Source organism: Octopus sinensis, linkage group LG10, assembly GCF_006345805.1.
Source record: "Octopus sinensis linkage group LG10, ASM634580v1, whole genome shotgun sequence".
Classification (NCBI taxonomy): domain Eukaryota; kingdom Metazoa; phylum Mollusca; class Cephalopoda; order Octopoda; family Octopodidae; genus Octopus; species Octopus sinensis.
In genome coordinates this window covers 68,299,734-68,322,463 of record NC_043006.1, presented here as the reverse complement: position 1 = coordinate 68,322,463, position 22,730 = coordinate 68,299,734, and the positions used below count along the sequence as shown (strand labels likewise).

Here is a 22,730-nt window from a genome sequence, read left to right as displayed (position 1 = left end):
AAAGAGGAGTTAATGTGATATCATTAAAACTATTCTGTGGCTAAATCAAAAGTAATCTGAATGGGTTTTTTCCCCTTTTTTGTTTTAGACTAATTCCTCAATAGCAGAAGAACCAAGCAGAAGTGACTTCACCCCATCGCAATCGTCTAGTCCACCGAAAGAAGCAAAGAAAGAAGGATGTTTATCCTGCAAGAATGCCATCATTGATGGAAAGGTCAGTTGAGACTTTGTCACTTTTTTTTTTAATACAAGAGAGATGACTGGTGTTGTTGTGTGGTCATGTGATGTGTGCATTATAGCCAATTGATGTAGTGACATGTTGTCATGTGATGTGAGTGACTGTTATATGTTGAAGTATTATAAGCTGATGCTCTGAGTTTGTGAAGTTATTAGTAGTAGGTCAACATTTGAGAGTACTTGCATAAAATGTTGGAAGGCAGGTTATGACTGTCTGATAGGGACGCACAGGACGGAAACACAACAAATGTAACATTAACCAGACATCTATAGATATCCCAACCAACATCAACAGTAATGAGGGTGGTGTTAAAGAATTCTAAGCATAAAATCTTTTCTTGCCTCCATATCTTGCTAAAACACTTTTGGATCAACCCAACTGATTCAGTGGTGCCAGTGAAATATTGATCAGTATTTCTGGCTATAATGCAGTGTGTTGAAGAGTATTTGGCTATTGCATTGAACAAATCAAGAAATATTGACTTAACTGGTGTTGATTTATTGTTGTGTATATCCTACTCAGTTCTGATTGAGTAGATCTGGACAAAATACACAAATACAAAATAGAGCAGGATTCTATACCAGTGGTAGTCAAACATGGGTCAGTTAATCCTAAAAAGCAGACAAGTTTGTACAAAAGACTCAGGGTCAGTCATCTTTACCTGCACATAATTGTTGCAGTGTTTTTAGACTACCTGCCCTTTTCCATTCATGCACATTATCCACCACATCCAATAGCATATTTTGTTGCAGTGCAGTACCACATGTCATACAGAAACCTCCTTCAATTTTTCTTCAGTTATAGAAAGAACCCCTTTTGTTAGCAGCTGCATGAAATTTGTCCACACATAAAATGCACTCGTGCCAGTGCCACATGTGATGCATTCATGCCAGTACTGTGTCATTGCACCCATGCCAGTCCTACATTAAAAACACCCAGCACTCTCTGCAAAGTGGTTGTTGTTAGGAAGGGTATCCAGCTGTAGAAACCATGCCAAAACATACAACTGGAGTCTGGACAGCTCCTGAGTTGGCCAGCTCCTGTCAAGTCATCCAACCCATACCAGCATGGAAAAACCAATGTTAAACAATGATGATGAGGATGTTCTCACAATGATTTTGGAATGCTTACTTTCATTGTTGATAGTCATCAAAGTAAAAAAAAAAAATTATCTACCATCCAGACTCCCAGGGTAGTTAAAGTAATTTATTCCATGTTATTTTAACTGTTAACCACCCCTATGCAGTAGCTGCTACATAGAAAGTCCCTCTTCTCTGTCAGTCTGCCCGTGATTCTACTATAGCTTTTCTGCCCACACTGAGGACACTGTGTAGAGTTCCTGCTTAGTCTTTTTATGCATATCAAGAATGAGTAGTTCCCAGATGGCAGTAGCTGTCTGTATTCTTTCTTGCTAAATAAAGCTATTATCTTAGCTGCGTGTGCACATATATTTGTGTTGTTGTTTGTATTTATGTATGTGGGTGTGCACCCAACTGTTAAAAAGGATTAGTTACATGTGTGTTTATATATGTGGAGGAGACTCTGTGTGTGGATGTATGTATCTTTACCTCTAAATCAACATATGGGTCTATGTATTTATACTTACATGTGCAATAATGATATATAACTAAGAAAACATAAATAGACACAGGAGTGGCTGTGTGGCAAGTAGCTTGCTTACCAACCACATGGTTCTGGGTTCAGTCCCAATGTGTGGCACCTTGGGCAAGTGTCTTCTACTATAGCCTCGGTCTGACCAAAGCCTTGTGAGTGGATTTGGTAGACAGAAACTGAAAGAAGCCTGTTGTATATATGTACATATGTATATGTTTGTGTGTCTGTGTTTGTCCCCACAATATCACTGGACAACCGATGGTTGTGTGTTTATGTCCCTGTAACTTAGCGGTTCGGCAAAAGAGACAGATAGAATAAGTACTGGGCTTACAAAAAATATAAGTCCTGGGGTCGATTTGCTCAACTAAAGGCGGTGCTCCAGCATGGTCGCAGTCAAATGACTGAAACAAGTAAAAGAGTAAAAGAGTACTGGATGTAATCTGTCTATCTTTCTATCTCTGTCTCTTTGTTTATATGTGTCTATTTATCTCTTTTTATGTATATCTATCTATTTATTTGTCTGTCTGACTATTTATCTATCTATATGTTTCTATATATCTATATGTTTCTACCTATCTATATCTGCTTCTCTATTTAACTACATCTATCTCTACCTACTTATCTCTCTCTGTCTCTCTACAGAGGTCTAGTGATCGCTCCTGGAAACCATGTTTGGTGCTGCTGAAAGGCCAAGAACTCTATCTCAGTGACAAACGCAAGGACAATAATTCAGTTGTGAGTTTTTCTCTTTCATCTCTGACCTCTCATATCACTAATTTCACACAACACCACCAAAGTCCTTCATTTCTATAATACAATATTTGTGACACACCAGGCCATTCAGCTGTTTGGTCTCTAAAGCTAAAGCTTTTTCCTTACATATCAAAGATAATGGTTTCTTATTCAAAAGAATATTTGACGAAGAATGATTCTCTTACGATTGACTTTTACATCTTGGTTTCTGTTTGGTGTGTGGAGTCAAGAAAACCTGGTAGCATTCTAGAGTCTCCCACCCTATGTAGCCAGAGATATGTTTGGGTGTAATAATTTTGTTTATAAGAAAATAAAGAGATTATTCAAAGTAGACATTATGTAAAACATCAACTAACCTCTCATTGGTTAAAGCTTAAATAAAGCTATTATGAATGTGTGTGTGTGTGTGTGTATGTATATATATATATATATATTATATATATATATATATATATATATATATACACACCCCCACACCATATGTAGATATGTGTGTGGGTGTGTGTATATATATATATATAATATATATATATAGATATATACATACACACACACACACACACATTCATAATAGCTTTATTTCTGGCACTGTGTCGGTGGCACATAAAAACACCATCCGAGCGTGGCCGTCTGCCAGCCTCGTCTGGCACCTGTGTCGGTGGCACATAAAAACACCATCCGAGCGTGGCCGTCTGCCAGCCTCGTCTGGCACCTGTGTCGGTGGCACATAAAAAACACCATCCGAGCGTGGCCCTCGTCTGGCACCTGTGTCGGTAGCACATAAAAAACACCATCCGAGCGTGGCCGTTTGTCAGCCTCGTCTGGCACCTGTGTCGGTGGCACATAAAATCACCCACTACACTCTCGGAGTGGTTGGCGTTAGGAAGGGCATCCAGCTGTAGAAACACTGCCAGATCTGACTGGACTGGTGCAGCTTTCGGGCTCCCCAGACCCCAGTTGAACCGTCCAACCCATGCTAGCATGGAAAGCGGACGTTAAATGATGATGATGATTTGTACATGCATACATACAGATATTCCTAGTCTTACAGCTAAGGTGTCTGCAAATCAAAAACTGCCCCACACATCTCAAGACAGAGTGTGTTATTTTGTTTCAAAGGTTCTTTTTTGGAATGTTGGATTTTGAAGGAGATAAGCAATAAATTATAGCATGTATAGGGATTTTTAACCCATCATTTACATGCTATTATTTATAGCTTAACTGCTTCAAGATCTAACATTCCAGAAGAGAATTATTTTATGTTCTCTTGAAGTTTATAGAAATTCTTATGACATCAACGAAATTTCGAAGTTTATTTGCAACTTACATAAGGAGGCAGCCCAGCTACATGCTGAACCATCTTAGTGGACAGAGAGCTGCTGTCCTCCTAATGAAACATTCAGCAAGGTGAAAGTTGCCCTAATAGCAAGCACTGAGCAGTATCATCAATATTAAGGTTGAAATCTTTCAATTCTTTCCTGTCTCAAGTTGGTGCTTATTATGGCTGTGTGGTAACCAATTTGCTTCCCAACCACATAGTTTTGGGGTCTGTCCCACTGCATGGTACCTTAGCCAAGTGTCTTGTACTATAGTGCCATCCAACCAAAGCCTGTGAGTGGATTTGATAGATGGAAACTGAAAGATGCACATTGTATCTGTGTTTGTGTGTGTCACCACCACTTGACAACTGATGTTGGTTTGTTTGTGACCTCCTAACTTAGCAGTTCAGCAAAGGAGATCAGTATGATAAATAACAGGCTTTAAAATAAAAGAAAGTAAAGCACTGAAGTACCAAGGTCGATTCATTCAACTAAAATTTTTCAAGGTGGTACCCCAGCATGGACACAGTTCAATGGCTGAAACAAGCAAATGATAGATGATACATTAAAATCTGTATATTCTTTCGTTAATGTTTAGTTCTCTTTGGACCCCCTTTCTTCCCTAGTGTGCCAACATTGAGAGTAGTGATAAGCCAGAAAAATATAATTGGGAACTTTCTAAAGGATTTCTCATGAAATCATATATAGACTGGTCTATGAACATGACACAAAGAACTGGACTAGGTACCATGAGTTATATTGCTCAATGTTCCTAAAATTCTTCTAGTCTATTGTCCTGTTTTATTGTCTATCAGCCTTGAATGGATGAAAGGCAAAGTTAACTCATGTAGGATTTGAACTCAAAACTTGAGCAAGTACCATAAGGCATTCTATCCTATGTTCCAATGACTCCAGTGACTCTGAAATTTGCTGGTTTGGCTAACAGAGAAACATTTCATATATAATAGATGCACAGAAGTTGGCACTTAGTACCCAAGAAAGGAATGTGCTCATTGCACAAAAAAAAAAAAAAAAACTTGCATAAAGTAGTTAAAGATTTCTGTACTAAGGAAACCTGATTGGCAATTGAAAATGGGGGTTACAAAAACATCGTAGTTAGAATAAGGACAGAATGGGGAAAAATTCAGAAAGATATTGCCTCTATTAACACCAATTTTTAGCCATTAATTCATAGAAATATTGTCTCTTTGAAAATGTAATGTTGTTTACATAATTTTGCGTAGTTGTTTCTCAATTATGTTCACTCATAGTAAGGGACCAGTCCATAGTCCCAGATTATATGAGATAACAACTGAAGATTAATCTCTTGAGGACTCTAAATAGCTTTTATCTGTGCTGATCTATTGGTAATCCTTTGAAACACTGAAATTCTTGTAGAACCCAATCTCCCAAAGACAATCAAAATATTTCTTTAAATATTAAGTGATTTTTCTATTTAATTTTCTGCTGAAACTTTCAAATATTGATCATCCTGTGTCTTTTTTATTTTTCTGCAGAACTCTGAGTTTGATCAGCCTGTGTCTATAAAGTCTTCTTCAGTGGATGTGGCCACAGATTATACCAAGAAGAAGAATGTATTTCGTCTGACCACCAACAATCATACGTCAGAGTTTCTCTTTCAGGCTGAGGACTATGAAACAATGTGGTCCTGGATTCAGGCCCTCAGATCCTCTAGTGATAGTGAAATAGATTATGTAAGTACACAGCTTTTCAAGTTAATCATTGCTTTGTATCAAAGGGTATGCAGATTTCATTGTGTTACACATAATATATAACCCCAAAAATAATTCTATTACTTCCCATTAATTCACCATGAAATAAAAATACAGTTGATTGGTGCAGGCATGGGTGTGTGGTAAGAAGCTTGCTTCTCAACCATTTGGTTCTGGGTTCAATCCCACTGCATGGCACCGTGGGCAAACGTCTTCAGCTTTAGCCTCCAGCCAACCAAAGCCTTGTGGGTTGATTTGGTTAACAGAAACTGAAAGAAGTCCATATATATATGGCCTGAAGGAGACAAAGTGGGTGAGTTCTTTCTGAGCATTGGGCCTCATGGAGGCAAAGTAGCTAAATCCCTTTTGAATGTTGGGCCTTATGGAGGTGAGGTAGCTGAGTTCCTTCTGAGTGTTGGGCCTCATGGAGGCAATGACCAAAACTTTTGGCATTATGTCATGCTTGAGAAGAAGATCCATCAAATTGAGCAAAATTGCAGTCATAGCAGATACCAGTGCCACATAAATGGCACCCATGCCGGTGGCACATAAAAGCGCCCATTACATTCTTGGAGTGGTTGGCATTGCATCCAGCTGTAGAAAACCATGCAAAATCAGTTTGGAGCTTGATGCAACCTTCCAGTGTACAAGTCGAACCATCCAACCCATGCCAGCATGGACAATGGGCATTAAATGATGATTATATATATTTGGGCCGACTAAAGCCTTGTGAGTGGATTTGGTAGACGGAAACTGAAAGAAGCCTGTCATATATATGTATATATATGTATGTGGGTGTTTGTGTGTCTGCTTGTCCCCCCAACATCGCTTGACAACCAATGCTGGTGTGTTTACGTCCCCGTAACTTAGCAGTTCGGCAAAAGACCGATAGAATAAGTACTAGGCTTACAAAGAATAAGTTCTAGGATCAATTTGCTCGACTAAAGGCGGTGCTCCAGCATGGCCACAAGTCATATGACTGAAACAATTAAAAGAATAAAAGAATAACTAAATATCTCTTTCTTTGTCCCTATATATATATATATATATATATATACACACACACACACACTTACATATCTATAATATATACATATATGCAGCATAAAAAGCACCATTCGTTCGTGTCCGTTGCCAGCCTCGCCTGGCCCTCGTGCCGGTGGCACATAAAAAGCACCATCCGTTCGTGGCCGTTTGCCAGCTCTGTCTGGCACCTGTGCGGGTGGCACGTAAAAAGCACCCACTACACTCATGGAGTGGTTGGCATTAGGAAGGGCATCCAGCCGTAGAAACACTGCCAGATTTGACTGGACCTGATGAAGCCTTCTGGCTTCACAGACCCCAGTAGAACCGTCCAACCCATGCTAAACGATGATGATGATGATGCAGTGGCAAACTGGGTCTAAAAATATTGGTTCCAAGGAGACTAAAGGGGCCCACCTGCAACTACAATGCTATCATTTATTTTATTTATTTTTTTTTGTTAAAAGTATTCCTTTCAATTATCTACAAACACAGCCAAGCTGAAATAATGAATGCATTCTTCCAGGAGTGAATAAAAATTCTCAAATTTGAGGAGATGGGCCTCTTAGATATTGGGCCCCATAATATAGATTCTAATGGTGCAGGGGCCCACTTGCCATCAGGCAAGCTGGCAATCTGGCCAGTCCGCCAAAGCATATATGTCTATATAATTTGTAGCATGTATGTATAGTGAATATTACAAGACTGCCAGTGAAAGCTTTTGTATAACAGTGATCTACTTCTCATTAATCATTGCTGAATCAGTTGGAAAATTAGAGGGAAAGCTCCCAAGCTGGAATCAGAACCTAGAAGTGAGAAGCCTGAGAGATTGTATAGAGACATATAGGGAATATAACATCACCACTTTCATTCTATTTCCGTATATATTATTTTACTTTTCAGAATTGTCTATCTTTTAGTAATTAACTTTTTAGGAATATTGTGACATTAATACATTTCCTAATGATTTTAATGATAAATCTGAAGTTGTTTTGATGTCCCAGATTGGTGAAACAGATACACCCTTGTGGTATGTGCATATAGCTGCTAGATGTACTATGTCAGGGTATTATACGAAGGAATCAAGAGTTGTTGAATATTGAAGTATGTTATAGTGGTGTATAGACTGAAGCCCAGTTCTTGCGATAAACACTTAACAATATGAAGAATGTGTCGGCTGGTGGAAATGTTTATTACTGTATTGTCCAACATACAAATCAACATAGTATATAATATAAACATTGAAACATCATCACTATGTTTTTGAATCTTGCTGCATTTCACATGGAATTTCTCATCCTCCAACATCGTTTTGGTGTATAAGTCAACCTACCTTTTTTAACTGTAAATTTTGGTCTGAAAATCACAACTTGTATGCCAGAAAATACTGTAAATATTTTCAGTTTCTAGCATTTGCAGTGTGTTGTCTGTGTTGGAGGAGTCTAGGACATTTACCCCCCCACGATGAATAACACCCACCCACCAAAAACAATTACCCTGAGGACAACAGATGATGATTTAAGACTTCTTATTTCTTTACTGCACACAAGGGGCTAAACATAGAGGGGACAAACAAGGACAGACAAAGGGATTAAATTGATTACATCAATCCCAGTGCATAACTGGTACTTAATTTATCGACCCCAAAACGATGAAAGGCAAAGTCAACCTCAGCAGAATTTGAACTCAGAACATAGCGGCAGACGAAATACTGCTAAGCATTTTGCCCTGCGTGCTAACATTTCTGCCAGCTTGCCACCTTTAAGACTTCTTAATATATTAGAGATGAGGTAATTAACCAAGGTGGTTAGTTGTCATTGGGGGGAATTGTCCTGATACAATGTTAATGGTGTGTGAGAGTATATATTGAGGGTGAGTGAGTGTACATACCGTTAATTTGATATTTTATTTCTATGTGATATGGATTGGGTGGGGGGACATCTTTGGAACTCTTGAAGGAGACTAGTCTGCTTCGTACAGAAACTTTAATCAGTATAAAATCATTTATAATGACTTAACAATCTTTTACAATTAATTATTGAATATTTTGTTTTTGACAGGAAACAACACCCACCTCTGTACCTAACGTAAAAAGCTCCCCACAGATGCCAGTGAAAAGTTCAAAGAAATTGCAAGTGCTGTCTTTTCGACATAAAATGACACATTCCCCAAGTACTCGCCGACGAAAAACTAATGGTAAGTCCTTTCAAGTATCGAGTTAATTCTACTGGTGGGAGGTGAACCTTGAGGGTGAGTTTGTTTTTGACATAAGACCATTTTTGTATTGACACATTCAGCTTGGAATTGACATGGTGACTGACACAGGGGTCTTTGATTTTGATATAGGAGTACCTTGGGGGTTGATATGTAGTTACTTTGTGTTTTATACAGGTACACCTAATGGTCTATATAAGGTTGATAGGGCAGGGGTTCTCAACCATGTTTTATTTATGGACCCCTTTAACTACTACTTTATTCTGGTTGAACCCCATAGCCATTCAATGTTTAAAAACTAGCTTTATAGAAACTACTTTCAAAATTCCCATTTTGTTTTTCACACATTAATTTGTGTAGATTAAATTATGTAAACTGTGAGAGTAAAAGAAAAGCCTAACTGTTTCTTGCAATGCATACCATTACATAATCTAAAGCAAATTTTTTTCAGGGGTCCTTAAAAATATCATTTTGGATCCCTAATTTACTATTTCATTGAGGACCCTCACAGGCCAATAGACCCAGGTTGAGAACCACTGATTTAGAGCATCTTTATGTTGGCATAAAACACAATATTTGGCAGAAGGCACTTTGTGGTTGACACAGGGTTACCTTGTGGTTGATACAGGGGCACCTTGTGGTTGACATAAGGACAGGGACACTATTTAACATGGAGGTAGCTTTTGTTTGACATACAGGCTATATTCTGATTAAAAAAGAAATACCTTCTTTTGAATGTTGCACTTGTCCTTGCTTCTTTCACTTAACAGTTTGTTTATATTAAAGAACAAACCCAAAACAAAAAGTAATCTGAACAATTTGACCTTCATCAATTGTTGCTGTGATGGTAGTGGTGGGGAAGGGGGGGGCAGAGGTAGTTGCTGTACTGCTGAATGGTTGAGGCAACCTTGATAATCTACAACTATTGACACAGTGAGGGGTAACATTGTAAATAATTACATGTATATTGTTGCCAGATGTACAACTGTTATCGCTTTATATTAACATAGACTATCGTAGTATTGCTGGCATTTAGAACGTGTGTATTACAGTTAGACATACTTCGTAATAAATTCTGTAGAAAAAAGATTGGTAACTAGAGTTATGGAATTTACTTAATCTGTTTTTATTGGCAAAGATCTTATAGTAACACACATGCACACACATATATAAAATGTTGAATGTATATGAGTGTGTAACTGTTTGTCTGTCCGTGTTGGTCCATATAATATCTTAAATCAACTTCTTCATTACTGCATTCTTCAGTTTCCAGAATATTAAAAAAAAAATTGCCTAATTGAAATTTAAGTTACAGAATGCTAAACAGACATTTGGGGCTGTTTTAAAAATATTAAGGGTGCACAAGTCCAGAGATAAATAAATTGCCTAAATTAGTTGGATATATGTATTATTTAACACTTGATAAGCCAAGGAAGGGACATCTACATGATAGTTCAATCTGTTAGAAATAGCAGCCAATTCTACCTTAACTCACCACATCCCACCACTTTAAAAGAAAATGTTGTCATAGGTGAGATGGACATGATTGGAATCACATTGATCTGTTAAATTAGGATTGGTCTGAGTCTAAACAATAACTAAATTGTTGTTATTTACCTACATTTGAGTTGAGTTGTAATCAGCAGCAGTTGAAGGACAGCTTTATCTTTACAATGAATCCTCCATGAAACAAAGGTTAATTAGTTCAATTCTGTCCTTCACTGATAAACATAACCAACCTGGTATCCAACAATCAAACACAAAATGAATCAAACCAAATATTGTAAAAGATGGTGTTTACTCTTTGACCCTTTAACATTTTAATCAGCCATATCTGGCTCAAATATTCTACCAGTTTTGTTTAAACTATCCAGATCCAGCCTTTTACACCTGTTTTACAATGTCATTCTAAAAATATATACAATCACATCATCTGATCAAAATCTTGAAGTTATGAGATAATGCATGATTAATTCAAAACAATGTGAATAAATAAGCATTACGTTTGATTGAATAATCTGAATGCTTAAAGGTTAAAAACTTTATTTTCCTTCAGACTTTTAACATTTCTAGAATGATTTGAAATCTCTTCTAACTAGGTCTTCACTGTTACAGGGCATTAAGGTGGTGAGCTTGTGGAATCATTAGTGTGCCAGGCAAAATGCTTCGTGACTTTTTGTTTGTCTTGATGTTCTGAGTTCAAATTCCACCAAAGTCAGTTTTGTCTTTCATTCTTTTGGGGTCGATAAAATAAGTACCAGCTGAGCACTGGTGTCAATGTATTCAACTTACCCTCACTCCCACCAAATTGCTGATCTTGTGCCAAAATTTGAGATTAATTCTATGGGACATTCCCCCCATATGATATCTAGTTGTTCAATTTATTGTTGGTGGAGAATAGACTCAGTACTTGTATTGATCAGCTACAAATAGTTTTTGTGTGCACTAATGTTATCAATAAATTCTTGTTTCCCCTGTCTACATGGTGCTGTATTTTTCAGAAGATGGTACAAAGTCAAAGAGTTGGAAAGAAAAGATTCGTTTTAAAAACAAGGGAAATAGCCAACCACCGGCCCCTGAAGAAGCAACTGGTTCTTTTGGAGTCCATCTCGAGCTGTGTACCCCTTCTCCCTATAAGGAAGTGAGTAGACACTTGTTTTTAGAGTTTGTTTTCTTTAATCATATCGCAAGACCATCATCACAAAACTATCATCATATTACCTTCATAATATATTACCACAACTACTGCCACCATCGCTATCATCATCACCACCACAATCACCACCTCCATCGCCACTACATACACCATCACTACTACCACTACTATCACATTTCTAACTTAACCTTTTAGCATTTAACCTAGCCATATCTGGACAATTTTTTTATGTTTATACCAGCTAGATCCAGCCTCTCACATCTAGCCTACAATGTCATTCTAAAAAATGCAATCACATAATCAAAATCTCAAAGCTATAAGATAATGCATAATTAATTCAAAATAATGTGAATAAAAAAGTATTATATTATAATTTGACTGAGTAATTATTCTGAATACAAAAGGGTTAAATTATTAAATGTTACCAAAATACATTTAAGAAATGTTCAAATTATAAAGTTTTAGTTTCACCAAATCCATTTTTGTTTTCTCTCTTTTCTATACTGTCCTCTATTACTTCAGTATTGACCCCCTTTTTTTCTGTTTTTCTCCTCCCTAGTCTATCCCCTTCGTTATTGATCTCTGCACCAGTATTGTTGAAACACGAGGACTGAAGGTTATTGGTGTTTACAGAATTCCTGGCAACAAGTTGGTTATTTCTAACATGCAAGAGGAATTCAACAAGGTTTGTACTTTTTACTAACACACACACACATGCATTTGTTGTCACATAATTCCAGATCAGCCCTGATTTTAGAGACCTGTGATGAAAGTGATTCTAATTATGACCATCCATCCTGTTATATATAAGAAACAACATTGCTCAAATGTAGCATCTTTAACATGGTAGAGTAGGATAGTGGGAGAGCTGACTGCTATTTCTAACAGCTCAAGTGATTCCTGGGTGGCATTTGAACTCAGGGTCAATAAAATAAAGTACCAGTCGATGTAATTGAGTTACTCCCTCCCCCAAAATTGCTAGCCTTGTGCTAAAATTCGAAACCCTTATTACAGCAGAGAGCTGTGAGAATTGTTAGCATGCTTGACAAAATGCTTTGTGGCATTTCTTCCAACCTTACATTATGAGTTCAAATTCCTGCAAGGTCATCTTTGCCTTTTGTCATTTCAAATAAAATAAGTACCAGTTGACGTGATTTACCCCCTACCCCAAAAATTTCAGACTTTGTGCCTATAGTGGAAAAGATTATTATTACTATTACCATTATTATAATTATTGCCTTTGACATGTTGAGTTTTGTGTGGAGTACTACAAATTACCCTGGGTGATGGTTTCTCCCCATAACCTGAGGTCATGTTGATATATCATTGTTTTTGTAAATTTTTGTGTCCTTTTTATTTGATCTACCTTTTTTAACCTTCTACTATAATCCAACATTGTGGCCCTTTCTTAACAACAGAATTCATTATTCATTTTGCAAATGTTGACACCCCATCTTGTACCCAACAGAGCCTGTCTGCTTCTGTAAAGGGCCACAATAAATCCTCACCTCACTGTTATTTGTTATCTCTTCTTCACTACAGGGTCTAGAATACATCAACCAAGAAAACGAAAAATGGCAAGATGTGAATGTAATCAGTAGTTTGTTAAAGTCTTTCTTCCAGAAACTTCCAGAACCATTAGTTACCAATGGTGAGTAAGCATTGCTATATATGTGTGTTTTTTTGTAGGTTCCCTCTTCTGAAATCACTTGCTACTTCTTTATTAAACTATTACTCTTTTCAGAAAACCAAATCAAACACTTATACCCAGTTTTTTCTTTTAGTCTAATATCATACATCCAGTAGATTATATTCACCTTATTTTATACCTCAGTCTTAGAAATTGGTTGCACATTTGGGAAACTGTAGAGTCTTTAGATTAGACTATATATATATATATATATATATATATATATATATATATATATATATATATGAATACTGAATGATTTCCAAATCACTCTGTATATATATGTATGTGCAAATACACATACACACACATATTGCATCTATCTCTAGACATTGTAAAATACCTCACACATCATTTTCATAATCAAGTTAAAGGTTGTAGATGTTCACAGAACAGCAATCTTTTATTGATCTCAATACCACTAAACACAGCATCAGTGCACCCTTTGAAGAATCTTTTGAAGCATTTTGATGTTTTTAGACTACAGTGTTTAATTTAGATGATGGCTGGGTATTTTACAAGTTAATGTTATTCCTACCACTAACTATTTATTTAATGTAACATGAGAAGGGGAGAGAAAGACACAGAGAAAGAGAGGTAGAGTCTTTACAAGTCTCCTTTGCTGAACTGAAATTTACCAGACTGAGTATATTTATTGTGTCCACCATTGGAGTTTAAGCCCCAGGTATAGAAATATTATCCACCTCAGGCTGATATGAGCTGACCTCACAGACACTGTACACCTCCACAGTATGTCCTGGCTTTCCTTTGGTTATGAGGTGTTCCAGTTAATTCAATCAATGGAACAACATGATCATGAAATTGATGTGCAAGTGGTTGAGCACTCCACAGACATGTGTACCCTTAATGTAGTTGGGGAGATTCAGCATGACACAGAATGTGACAAGGCTGGCCCTTTAAACTGCAGATACAACTCATTTTTGCCAGCTGAGTGAACTGGAGCAATGAGAAATAAAGTGCCTTGCCCAAGGACACAAGTGCCACTGGGAATCAAACTTACAACCTTGTGATTGTAAGCTGAATCGCCTAACCACTAAGCCATGTGCCTTCCATTCACAGTATAACATTCTACTGTAATTACATTGTACACAGCACAGGGTACATCATGTACGCTTCTATTATGTCATCATCTTAATGTATGTCACTCCATTATCTGCAGCTTATGCATACCACTATATCATCATTTGTTACAGAGTTATACCAGAGCTTTATCACTGCTAACCAGATAGAAAATCCACAGAAAAGGATGCTGACATTGAAGAAGGTTATTCATCAGTTGCCAGATGTCCACTTTGAAACATTTCGTCATTTGGCGCTTCATTTACGCAAAGTAGCTGACCACAGCTATATCAACAAGGTAAGGACAGCCTCCAAGTGTTGTGACTCCAAGTATAGACATTGCCCTGTTGGTGTGACTGTAAATATAGACCTTGTCTATTGGCATGACTAACTATAGACATCGTCTATTGGTGTAACTAATTATATTGTTCTATTAGTGTGACTGTAAGTATAGACATTATCCTGGTGATGTGACTATAAGTGTTGTAAGCATGTGTGTCTGTGTGTGTATGTTCATATATCTCTACTATATATATTCCTGTTTCAGATGTGTGCCCGAAACCTGGCCATAGTTCTTGGTCCAACTTTAGTGCGCCGCCATGATGAAGACGTACAAGCAATGGCCATTGACATGTCTCATCAATGTCGTATTATTGAAAGTGTCATTCTTCATGTAAGTAATATATTCTTTAATAACTTCTACCAACATCAAACCCTGCTGTTTCATTCTTAGCCCCTGAATTCAAAATGTCTATTGTGTGAACTTTTTACTATTCTGAATATTGAATGTCTGATCTGACAACCTTCTTTTAACTTGATGGCTTTCATGTTATTTATCTTATGGGTTGATATCTGTCATGTTAACCTTGTTATAGCATAGTGTCTGTTCTATTAACCTATCATTGCCAGTCTAGCTCTTTCTCATATTTTATTATTTGTTCATTGTAATACCTAAGATGAGCTGTTAAAATTATAATTCTCTCTCACTCACTCTCTCTCTCTCTCTCTCTCTCTATATATATATATATATATATATATATATACACACACACACCACACATGCATACACACATATATACATATATCTACATATTAGCTATATATATATACATACATACACCACACACATATACATACATATATATATTTATTCATACACACATATGAATACAGTGTGTGTGTATAACTCATACTGACATGCACATGTATGTAAATGTGTGTGTATTTATATATGCATACTCACACACGACTCATTTATATATACACATACACATTCCATGTAGGTAATTTTTGTATATAATTCCATTCATCCACATATGACTACTTTCATACATTCTATACAGACATATATTCATGTGTATGTGAATATGTATGCATATATACCTCAAACAAACCCATACATATGCATACACACACATGCTCAAATATATCTATCTATATATATTATATATATATATATATATATATATTATATATATATATATATATATATATATATATATATATTAGGCAATGAACAAAAAAGAAAACACCATGTTTGTATAAGCTTAATGTTTAAAAGAAAGAGAAAGAGTTTTGATATTTAGAACACTAATCCTTCATGAGAGAAATTTAAATATTGTTCTATATATATATACACACACATATACATACATGTACAGTTTTTTTTTTTATTTGATGTTTTCAGCCCGATTGGTTCTTCAGTTCATGGGATGTCGACAATCATGTTCCTGTGGATGAGAATGGAGCTGCTGAGGTTCCTACAGGAACGGTCAGTCCTATGGCACAAGCATCCACTCCTGATGATGATCTTGGTAAGTGATCACACACACTCATACACAGGTTTACTAACACATACATACACAAGCGATAGATATTTCCCTTATTTTGGATTTCCCTTTTCACAGGTTTGGTCACCCTCTTTTTCTGGATATTCAGTCAGCTTTCTTTCATTACCAGCAAATTAGCAATTTTACTGATACATCACATATCTAACATTAGCATTCATAATTTCACATTTAAATATTAATAGATAAAACTGAATTATTTTTAAAATAACCTTGTTTCAACAAATTTTGCCTTTTACCCACACACTCCTTCTGGGCGGTGGAAGGGGGCTTCATTCAATAAATACCTATTATGTCTTAGGGCCAAATGAAATCAATTATTCTTGCCCTTTCTCAGACTTTGTTATTCTAATATTACATATCAAGATGGTGAGCTGGCAGAATTGTTAGCAGCTGAGTTCAAATTCCTCTGAGGTCAACTTTGCCTTTTATCTTTTTGAGGTCATTGAAATAAGTGCCAGTTCTGCACCAGGGTTGATGTAATTGACTAGCCCTACTATCAAAAAAAATGTCTGTACCTGGTGCCTATAATGGAAAGGATTTTTATTAGTATTGCCAGCAGAATTGTTAGAGTATCAGAAAAACACTCTGCTATACTTCTTCCAGCTCCTTATTAGATTCTGAGTTCAAATCCTGTCAAAGTTAACTTTTCCTTCCATCCTTCTGAAAGTGATAAAATTAAGTATAAGTGAAGTACTGGGGTTGATTGTTTAAAATCTTATTCTTTCCCCTCTAAATTTGAGGCCTTTTGCCTATATTATTATCGTTGTTTTTGTTAAAGTGTAAGAGAGGATGGGGTGAAGATTATTTCTTGCAGAAACAGTAAATTGTTGACTTGTAGAGCATTAAATTATACCCTTACATTCTGGGTCTGAATTCTGCCAAGATTTTCTTGGTGCTACTTTGGTGTGCAATCTACAACTTCAAGGGTGATTACTTTAGGTTAATTTTTCTGTTTCTTTACGTTGTAAAATTCACAGCTACCAAACTGTGAGCTACAAGCTTATCTTAATTATTATATTGTTTTTCTTGTTTTGTTTTTTTATTAATTATTTACTAAGACATAAATGAAATATGGTTTGATTATTAAAATAGTAAGAATTCTGAAAAAATACATTTACAATGCTAAGAATGTACAAAAGAATTTATTGTAAAAAATCTTGAGCCAACATCTTAAGTGTTTTTAGAAATTGAAAAATAAACTAAAAAGTAACCTAAAGTAATCTCCCTTTAAGTTGTGGATCACATGCCAAAGTAACACTATTTTCTTTATCTTTCCACTCCCTGTAGCAGATATAATTGATTGCAGCCCCTCCCTTCAGATGTATAACCTTGTGCCTATGTAATTATGTTCGTTTTATATGTTTACAAAATATATTTTTGTCATTTCAGATGAATCTGAAGAAACAAATCCGTTGGAAATAGTTGCTGATATGATTGCTGCTGCCAAGAATAAGAATCGTATCAAGAAAACCAAAGGTCTTGATGAAACAGATTCAACACCACCTGGTCCCAAATATGAAGAACGCAATATTGATGCAGAGATTGCTAAATTTCATTCTAACAAAGCTCTGGCTAACTCAATGGAACTACAGTCTGATGGTTCTCAAAGCCAACTGGATACTATTTCTTACAGTAGTCGTCTCACCAGTGAACATAAGGCATCTGTGTCTTCCTTGTCTATAGGCTTCGATGATTACACTGATTCTGAAGTGTTCTCCAAGTCTTCAAACCCTCATCTTGCTCGTCAGTTCTCAGACGAATCCCTATTGGAGAAAAGTGATGAACTGGAATTCTCATATGGTCTCCAGAAAACTTTCAGCCACAGCCTCGAATCAAATCTTCAGAGTAAACAGGAATTTCTCAAGAAAGTTCAGGAACAACATAAAAGAGAATGTGAAGTGAGAGAAAAAGAGTCAAAGAAATTTGACCAGGAATATCTGCGTACTAAGCATGAGATGGAGTTGGAAGATAAACATAGTCTTGAAGAATTATTAAATCCAAGAAAGATATGGTACTCTACTAACTACCCTTACAATGCTGTGTATGCCAAGCCTTATGATTCATTAGACTCTTATCAATTACAGGGCAAGAGCTGGTCAACTTCTAAAGCAATTGAACCAGTTAGTGGTGGAAAGTATTTTGTTAGTGTTGGAAACAGCAAGATCTCTGACAGAACATCATACCTCAATACAGGATTTGATAATGCAAAGAGGTCAAATTCTCTTGAGACAATTATTGACACGGGTCAAGTTTGGCCATCTCCATTGTCAATAGTTGCTCGTAAGACACAAGACAGAGAGCTAAGTCCACAAAATGATTCTGACTTGGGCCTTACACGGAGAAATAGCTTACGGAGAGGTTCTCTAGATTCAATGATAGACTTTTATGATAAGAAAGAGAATCGTTTGTCCTGGGCTTCAACTGATTCTGAAGATGGTTCTGACCTATTAACAAGCTTAACCTCAACGTTTGATCAGAAACTGCAGATCCTATTAAATCCTAAATATAAATTAAATGGTAGTTCCAGACCACGGCCTCCATCTAACATAGGTGTGTCACCGTATTCAGCTATGAAAAACAATGAAATTGTCCCTTCGAACAGCAATGTTTATGACTGTACCAGTGAGAGTCTTGAGTTGGCCCAGGCCGAGAGTACACGTATGTTGAACCTTGGTTTGGCATATAGTAGACAGGCAAAAAAGAATACAGATGTCTTTGATAGTTTCCGTGACCCCAGTTTACATCGTTCTCAGAAACCAGAGACAAAAATAGGTATTGCTTCTCGTTTCACACGCAGTAACTCCAGTCCGACTGCACATGTTTTGGGTGAGCGGGCAATAATAACGCATGGTGCTGCACCAATAGCTGCCAGTCATTTAGCATCATCTTCGGAACTGGTCCAACGACGTAGCAATGGTGGTGGACTTTGTACTGAGTATATAGACTCTAAACTTTCTAATTTAGGTAAAATATATTCTTTGTCCCCTTCAGCAAGTTCTTCACCTCCAAAAGATTGCCATTCAAAAAAAAACTTAAAGTCATCTTGTAACAAAAATAACTGTTTCAATGGTGGCTACAGATCTGAAAATACACGAAAAAACTTTAGAGATTCCGCTAGTGGTCAACAGTTGTGGACACCACGGTCTACAGTAATGGCCAAAGTGAACACAGCTGCGAAACCTCGATCCAATTCCCCACCCCCTTTAGCGAGGAGGAAAGTACGAGGCAAGCGACGACACACGGTTGGGGGTAGTGAACATTATAACGCACTGGTATTGCTATTACAGCGCAAGGATGACCCCAGTCGTGCTATTTTAAAAGAAGCATTTCAACCCACCCCTAAAATCAAAGAGGTTCATGACTATTCTCCACTGGCCTGGTTACAGGCCTACAGTCTTCAGACCGGTTCATCAGATTCGTCTTTCTCTGCTCAACCAGCTATTGAGCAAACTTTAAGGAAATAAGGCTGGCATTGTAATTATAAAGTGAACCATTATGAGCCAGCAGAAGACTCTGTCCCCACCCACCCTTATATGCATACAGAGTGCATTGATGACTATTAATGGGCAAGTTGTCCTTTTTTAATTTAAAAATACAAATTTCTACTCTTCAAATGAGTAAATAATTATATACATACATACACAAGCATCCACACATATTTTACATACCTACAAAAGTGTATATATCCTGCACTGATTCATCCCATTCCCATATATATACATTAATAGCCCTAAAATAATTGAGAAAGGTATATATATATTTGTTCCTTTGAAAAAATATTTCAGAGCCCTTTCCATGTCTCCCCCACTTCCACGAGAAAACTCCAAAAACCTACGCATGTATAAAACCAATTTTGGGGCTGATGACTTTTTATAGAACTAAAAAGAAAAACAAAAAGAAAAAAAGCAGATGGGTCTCTGTCAATGGGAGTTTGTGAGATTGTCAGGAGAGCATGAATGGGAAGAAAATATTGTATATTTCTGAAACATTTCTGCCAACAAAGCAAACCAAAAAAAAAAATGCAATATAATAATAATAATTATAATAATAATATTTGTCTGGGTTTTTTTTGTTTTGTTTTTTTGTTGTTTTTTTTTTTCTTTCTTACAACTTCTGCTTCTAAAATTTGTCTTCTTGCTTTCACATTTGTAATTCATTGTCTTGAAGCTGGCAGAATAGAGTCGGAAAAAATACCTTGTGGATTTTGTTCTGACTCTTTACATTCTGAGTTCAAATCCTGTCATGGTCAAGTTTGCTTTCTTCCTTTTAGGGTCAATGAAATAAGGTACCTGTCAAGTGATAGAGTTTAATCAATGAACTCCAACCACTTGAAATTGCTGGCCTTGTGCCAAAGTCAGAAACTTACCATCATCACTATTATCATCATCATCACTAACATCACCACCTTCATCATCATCACCACCACTACCTCCACTACCATCACCTTAAGCATCATCATTATCATTTCCACATTCATTGCCTTCATCTACTGCTCATCTGCTTCACTATCAATTGTTGTCTCCACACCCATCAATGACATCTATTTTCTCTTGTAGTTATGTCTAGAAGAATTATGAGAATGTGTATGTTTGTGTTTGTGTGAGTCAGTCATTGTTTACAATGTATGCAAGTGTGGAGATTTGTGATTCAGATAGTGCTTGTGGTCCACTAAAAACAATGTCAGCAGTTCAAAACTTGCTTCTGCCATTAATTTGCTAATCTCAGTCAATCCATTTATAAAATAATTAAGTGAATGATAATGTAATTAATGTAGTGAGCAAAAATAATGTTAAGCCTTTTACTACAGAAATCAGATATATCCACTCAAAACTTCATTGCCCTTAACTGCAGAAACTAGTTTTATATATATATGAGTGGTTGGCGTTAGGAAGGGCATCCAGCCGTAGAAACTCTGCCAGATCAGACTGGAGCCTGGAGCAGCACCTGGCTTCCCAGACCCCGGTCAAACCGTCCAACCCGTGCTAGCGCGGAAAACGGACGTTAAACGATGATGATGATGATGATCAATCTATTTTTTTGTTGTGGAATGTCATATTTGAAATTATTTGCTTTTGAGATATGTGAAAGTTTATTGAGACAACATGGCTTGAAGAAAATTCCCATTCTATTTTTTTTTTGGTAGGTATTTAACATCATTACCAGAATAAACACGAAATTTAATTTCGTAGCAAAAGGGTTAATTAACATTTTTTCCAGGTAAGGGAGACAACTCTGAAATTTTAGTGACTATTTACTTAAGACACCCCTAATTTAGTATTAAATCTTGATACAAGGTTTTTTTTCCTTTTCATTCTTTTAGCTTTGCCCCATGTATAAGTTGCAACCCCAGTTTTTGCAATTAAAATCAAGTATAGAGTTGTGTGACTTATACATTAAGTAGAATTCTGCATGCAAGGAAGAGGTGAAGAACTCCACTTCCTCAGCTTTAAAAGGGACCACTTGGTGCACAAATGTACTCTTTGTTATTCTTTTCAATTACTGGACTATGTCCATGCTGGAGTAAAACCTTCAAGTGCTTTATTTATTCATTTTTGTTGATCATTGATTACACACACATGCACACAGATATGCGACAGGCTTTTGTACGGTTTCCATCTAAATATTCTATTCACAAGCCGTTTGTCAGCATGCAGTCAAAGTACAAAATACTTGATCAAGGTCCTGTGCACTGGGGGAGGGGGTCAAATCTTGAACTAAGTGATTGCAAAATAAACTTCTGAACTACACAAAATTCCTGTGTGTGTGTATTAAATATAGCTTTGTACAGAATCAAGTAAAATAGACGGAGGTGAAGAAAAATGTGAAACTGATGAAGTGGAGGATTGCAAAAGAAAGTAGAATTTAAGATGAGATAATTATATTATTTTAGTGATTAGACAGATGGATATTTTGGTGTAGATGCCTTGATATAGGCGCTTTATAGGTCTAGATATGGCTAATAACTCTCATTCAGTTACTTGAGTATAACCTAAAGTTGTTTCCAAGTAGTGCAGTAAGACACACACAAAGGAGGTAAGGGCTATTTGAGGGCACTTGTTAGCATATTACTCTCTTCAAGCTAATCAAAACGTTTTATTTCTTTCAGATCTCCCATGGTAGATAAGATGCTAACACTAGAAATGAGAAGACATCCGGTCATTGTTGTCACATGTGAATAGCACAGTCATTCAGAAATTGCCAACTTTCTAAATTTTGCAAGATCTTATGTACATTAAATTGGAAGCCCCTGGCAGAAATGTTTCAACTGTCTCAAAGTGAAAAATAAAATTGTAAACGGTTGGACACTATAAGGACACCACAATTCGTCCAATGGTTTCAAAAACTTATCGATGTTGATCCTGGAAAATCAATGAGGGCCATTGCCAAAGAACTTTCAGTGTCAGAGTAGCCTGTTGAAACTGTGGTGCATGATGGCATTCAATACAAGTCATACATACTGATAAGAGGCCAATTAATGACTGCAAAGATGCAAGAAAACTGTTTGATCCATGTCAAGTGATTACATAACAAGGTAAAAAGCTTTCACCATCATGGATTGC

General features: G+C 36.6%; 1 protein-coding gene across 9 annotated transcripts in view; it reads left to right on the top strand.

Moving 5' to 3' along the window:
• LOC115216751 (rho GTPase-activating protein 21-A) overlaps positions 1 to 20,223 on the top strand; it is a 402,000-nt gene extending 381,777 nt beyond the window's left edge. For 8 of the 9 annotated variants that reach the window (XM_036506766.1, XM_036506767.1, XM_036506763.1 and 5 more), the window contains 11 exons: positions 89 to 214; positions 2,495 to 2,587; positions 5,442 to 5,639; positions 8,741 to 8,876; positions 11,396 to 11,535; positions 12,110 to 12,235; positions 13,093 to 13,201; positions 14,455 to 14,618; positions 14,868 to 14,993; positions 16,008 to 16,134; positions 17,560 to 20,223. In XM_036506766.1, the coding sequence (XP_036362659.1) occupies positions 89 to 214; positions 2,495 to 2,587; positions 5,442 to 5,639; positions 8,741 to 8,876; positions 11,396 to 11,535; positions 12,110 to 12,235; positions 13,093 to 13,201; positions 14,455 to 14,618; positions 14,868 to 14,993; positions 16,008 to 16,134; positions 17,560 to 19,634 (3,420 nt within the window). In that variant the 3' untranslated portion in view covers positions 19,635 to 20,223. The remainder of the gene's footprint in view (positions 1 to 88; positions 215 to 2,494; positions 2,588 to 5,441; positions 5,640 to 8,740; positions 8,877 to 11,395; positions 11,536 to 12,109; positions 12,236 to 13,092; positions 13,202 to 14,454; positions 14,619 to 14,867; positions 14,994 to 16,007; positions 16,135 to 17,559) is intronic. The other variant, XM_036506764.1, reaches the window with a different exon arrangement.
• The last annotated feature ends 2,507 nt before the right edge of the window (positions 20,224 to 22,730 follow it).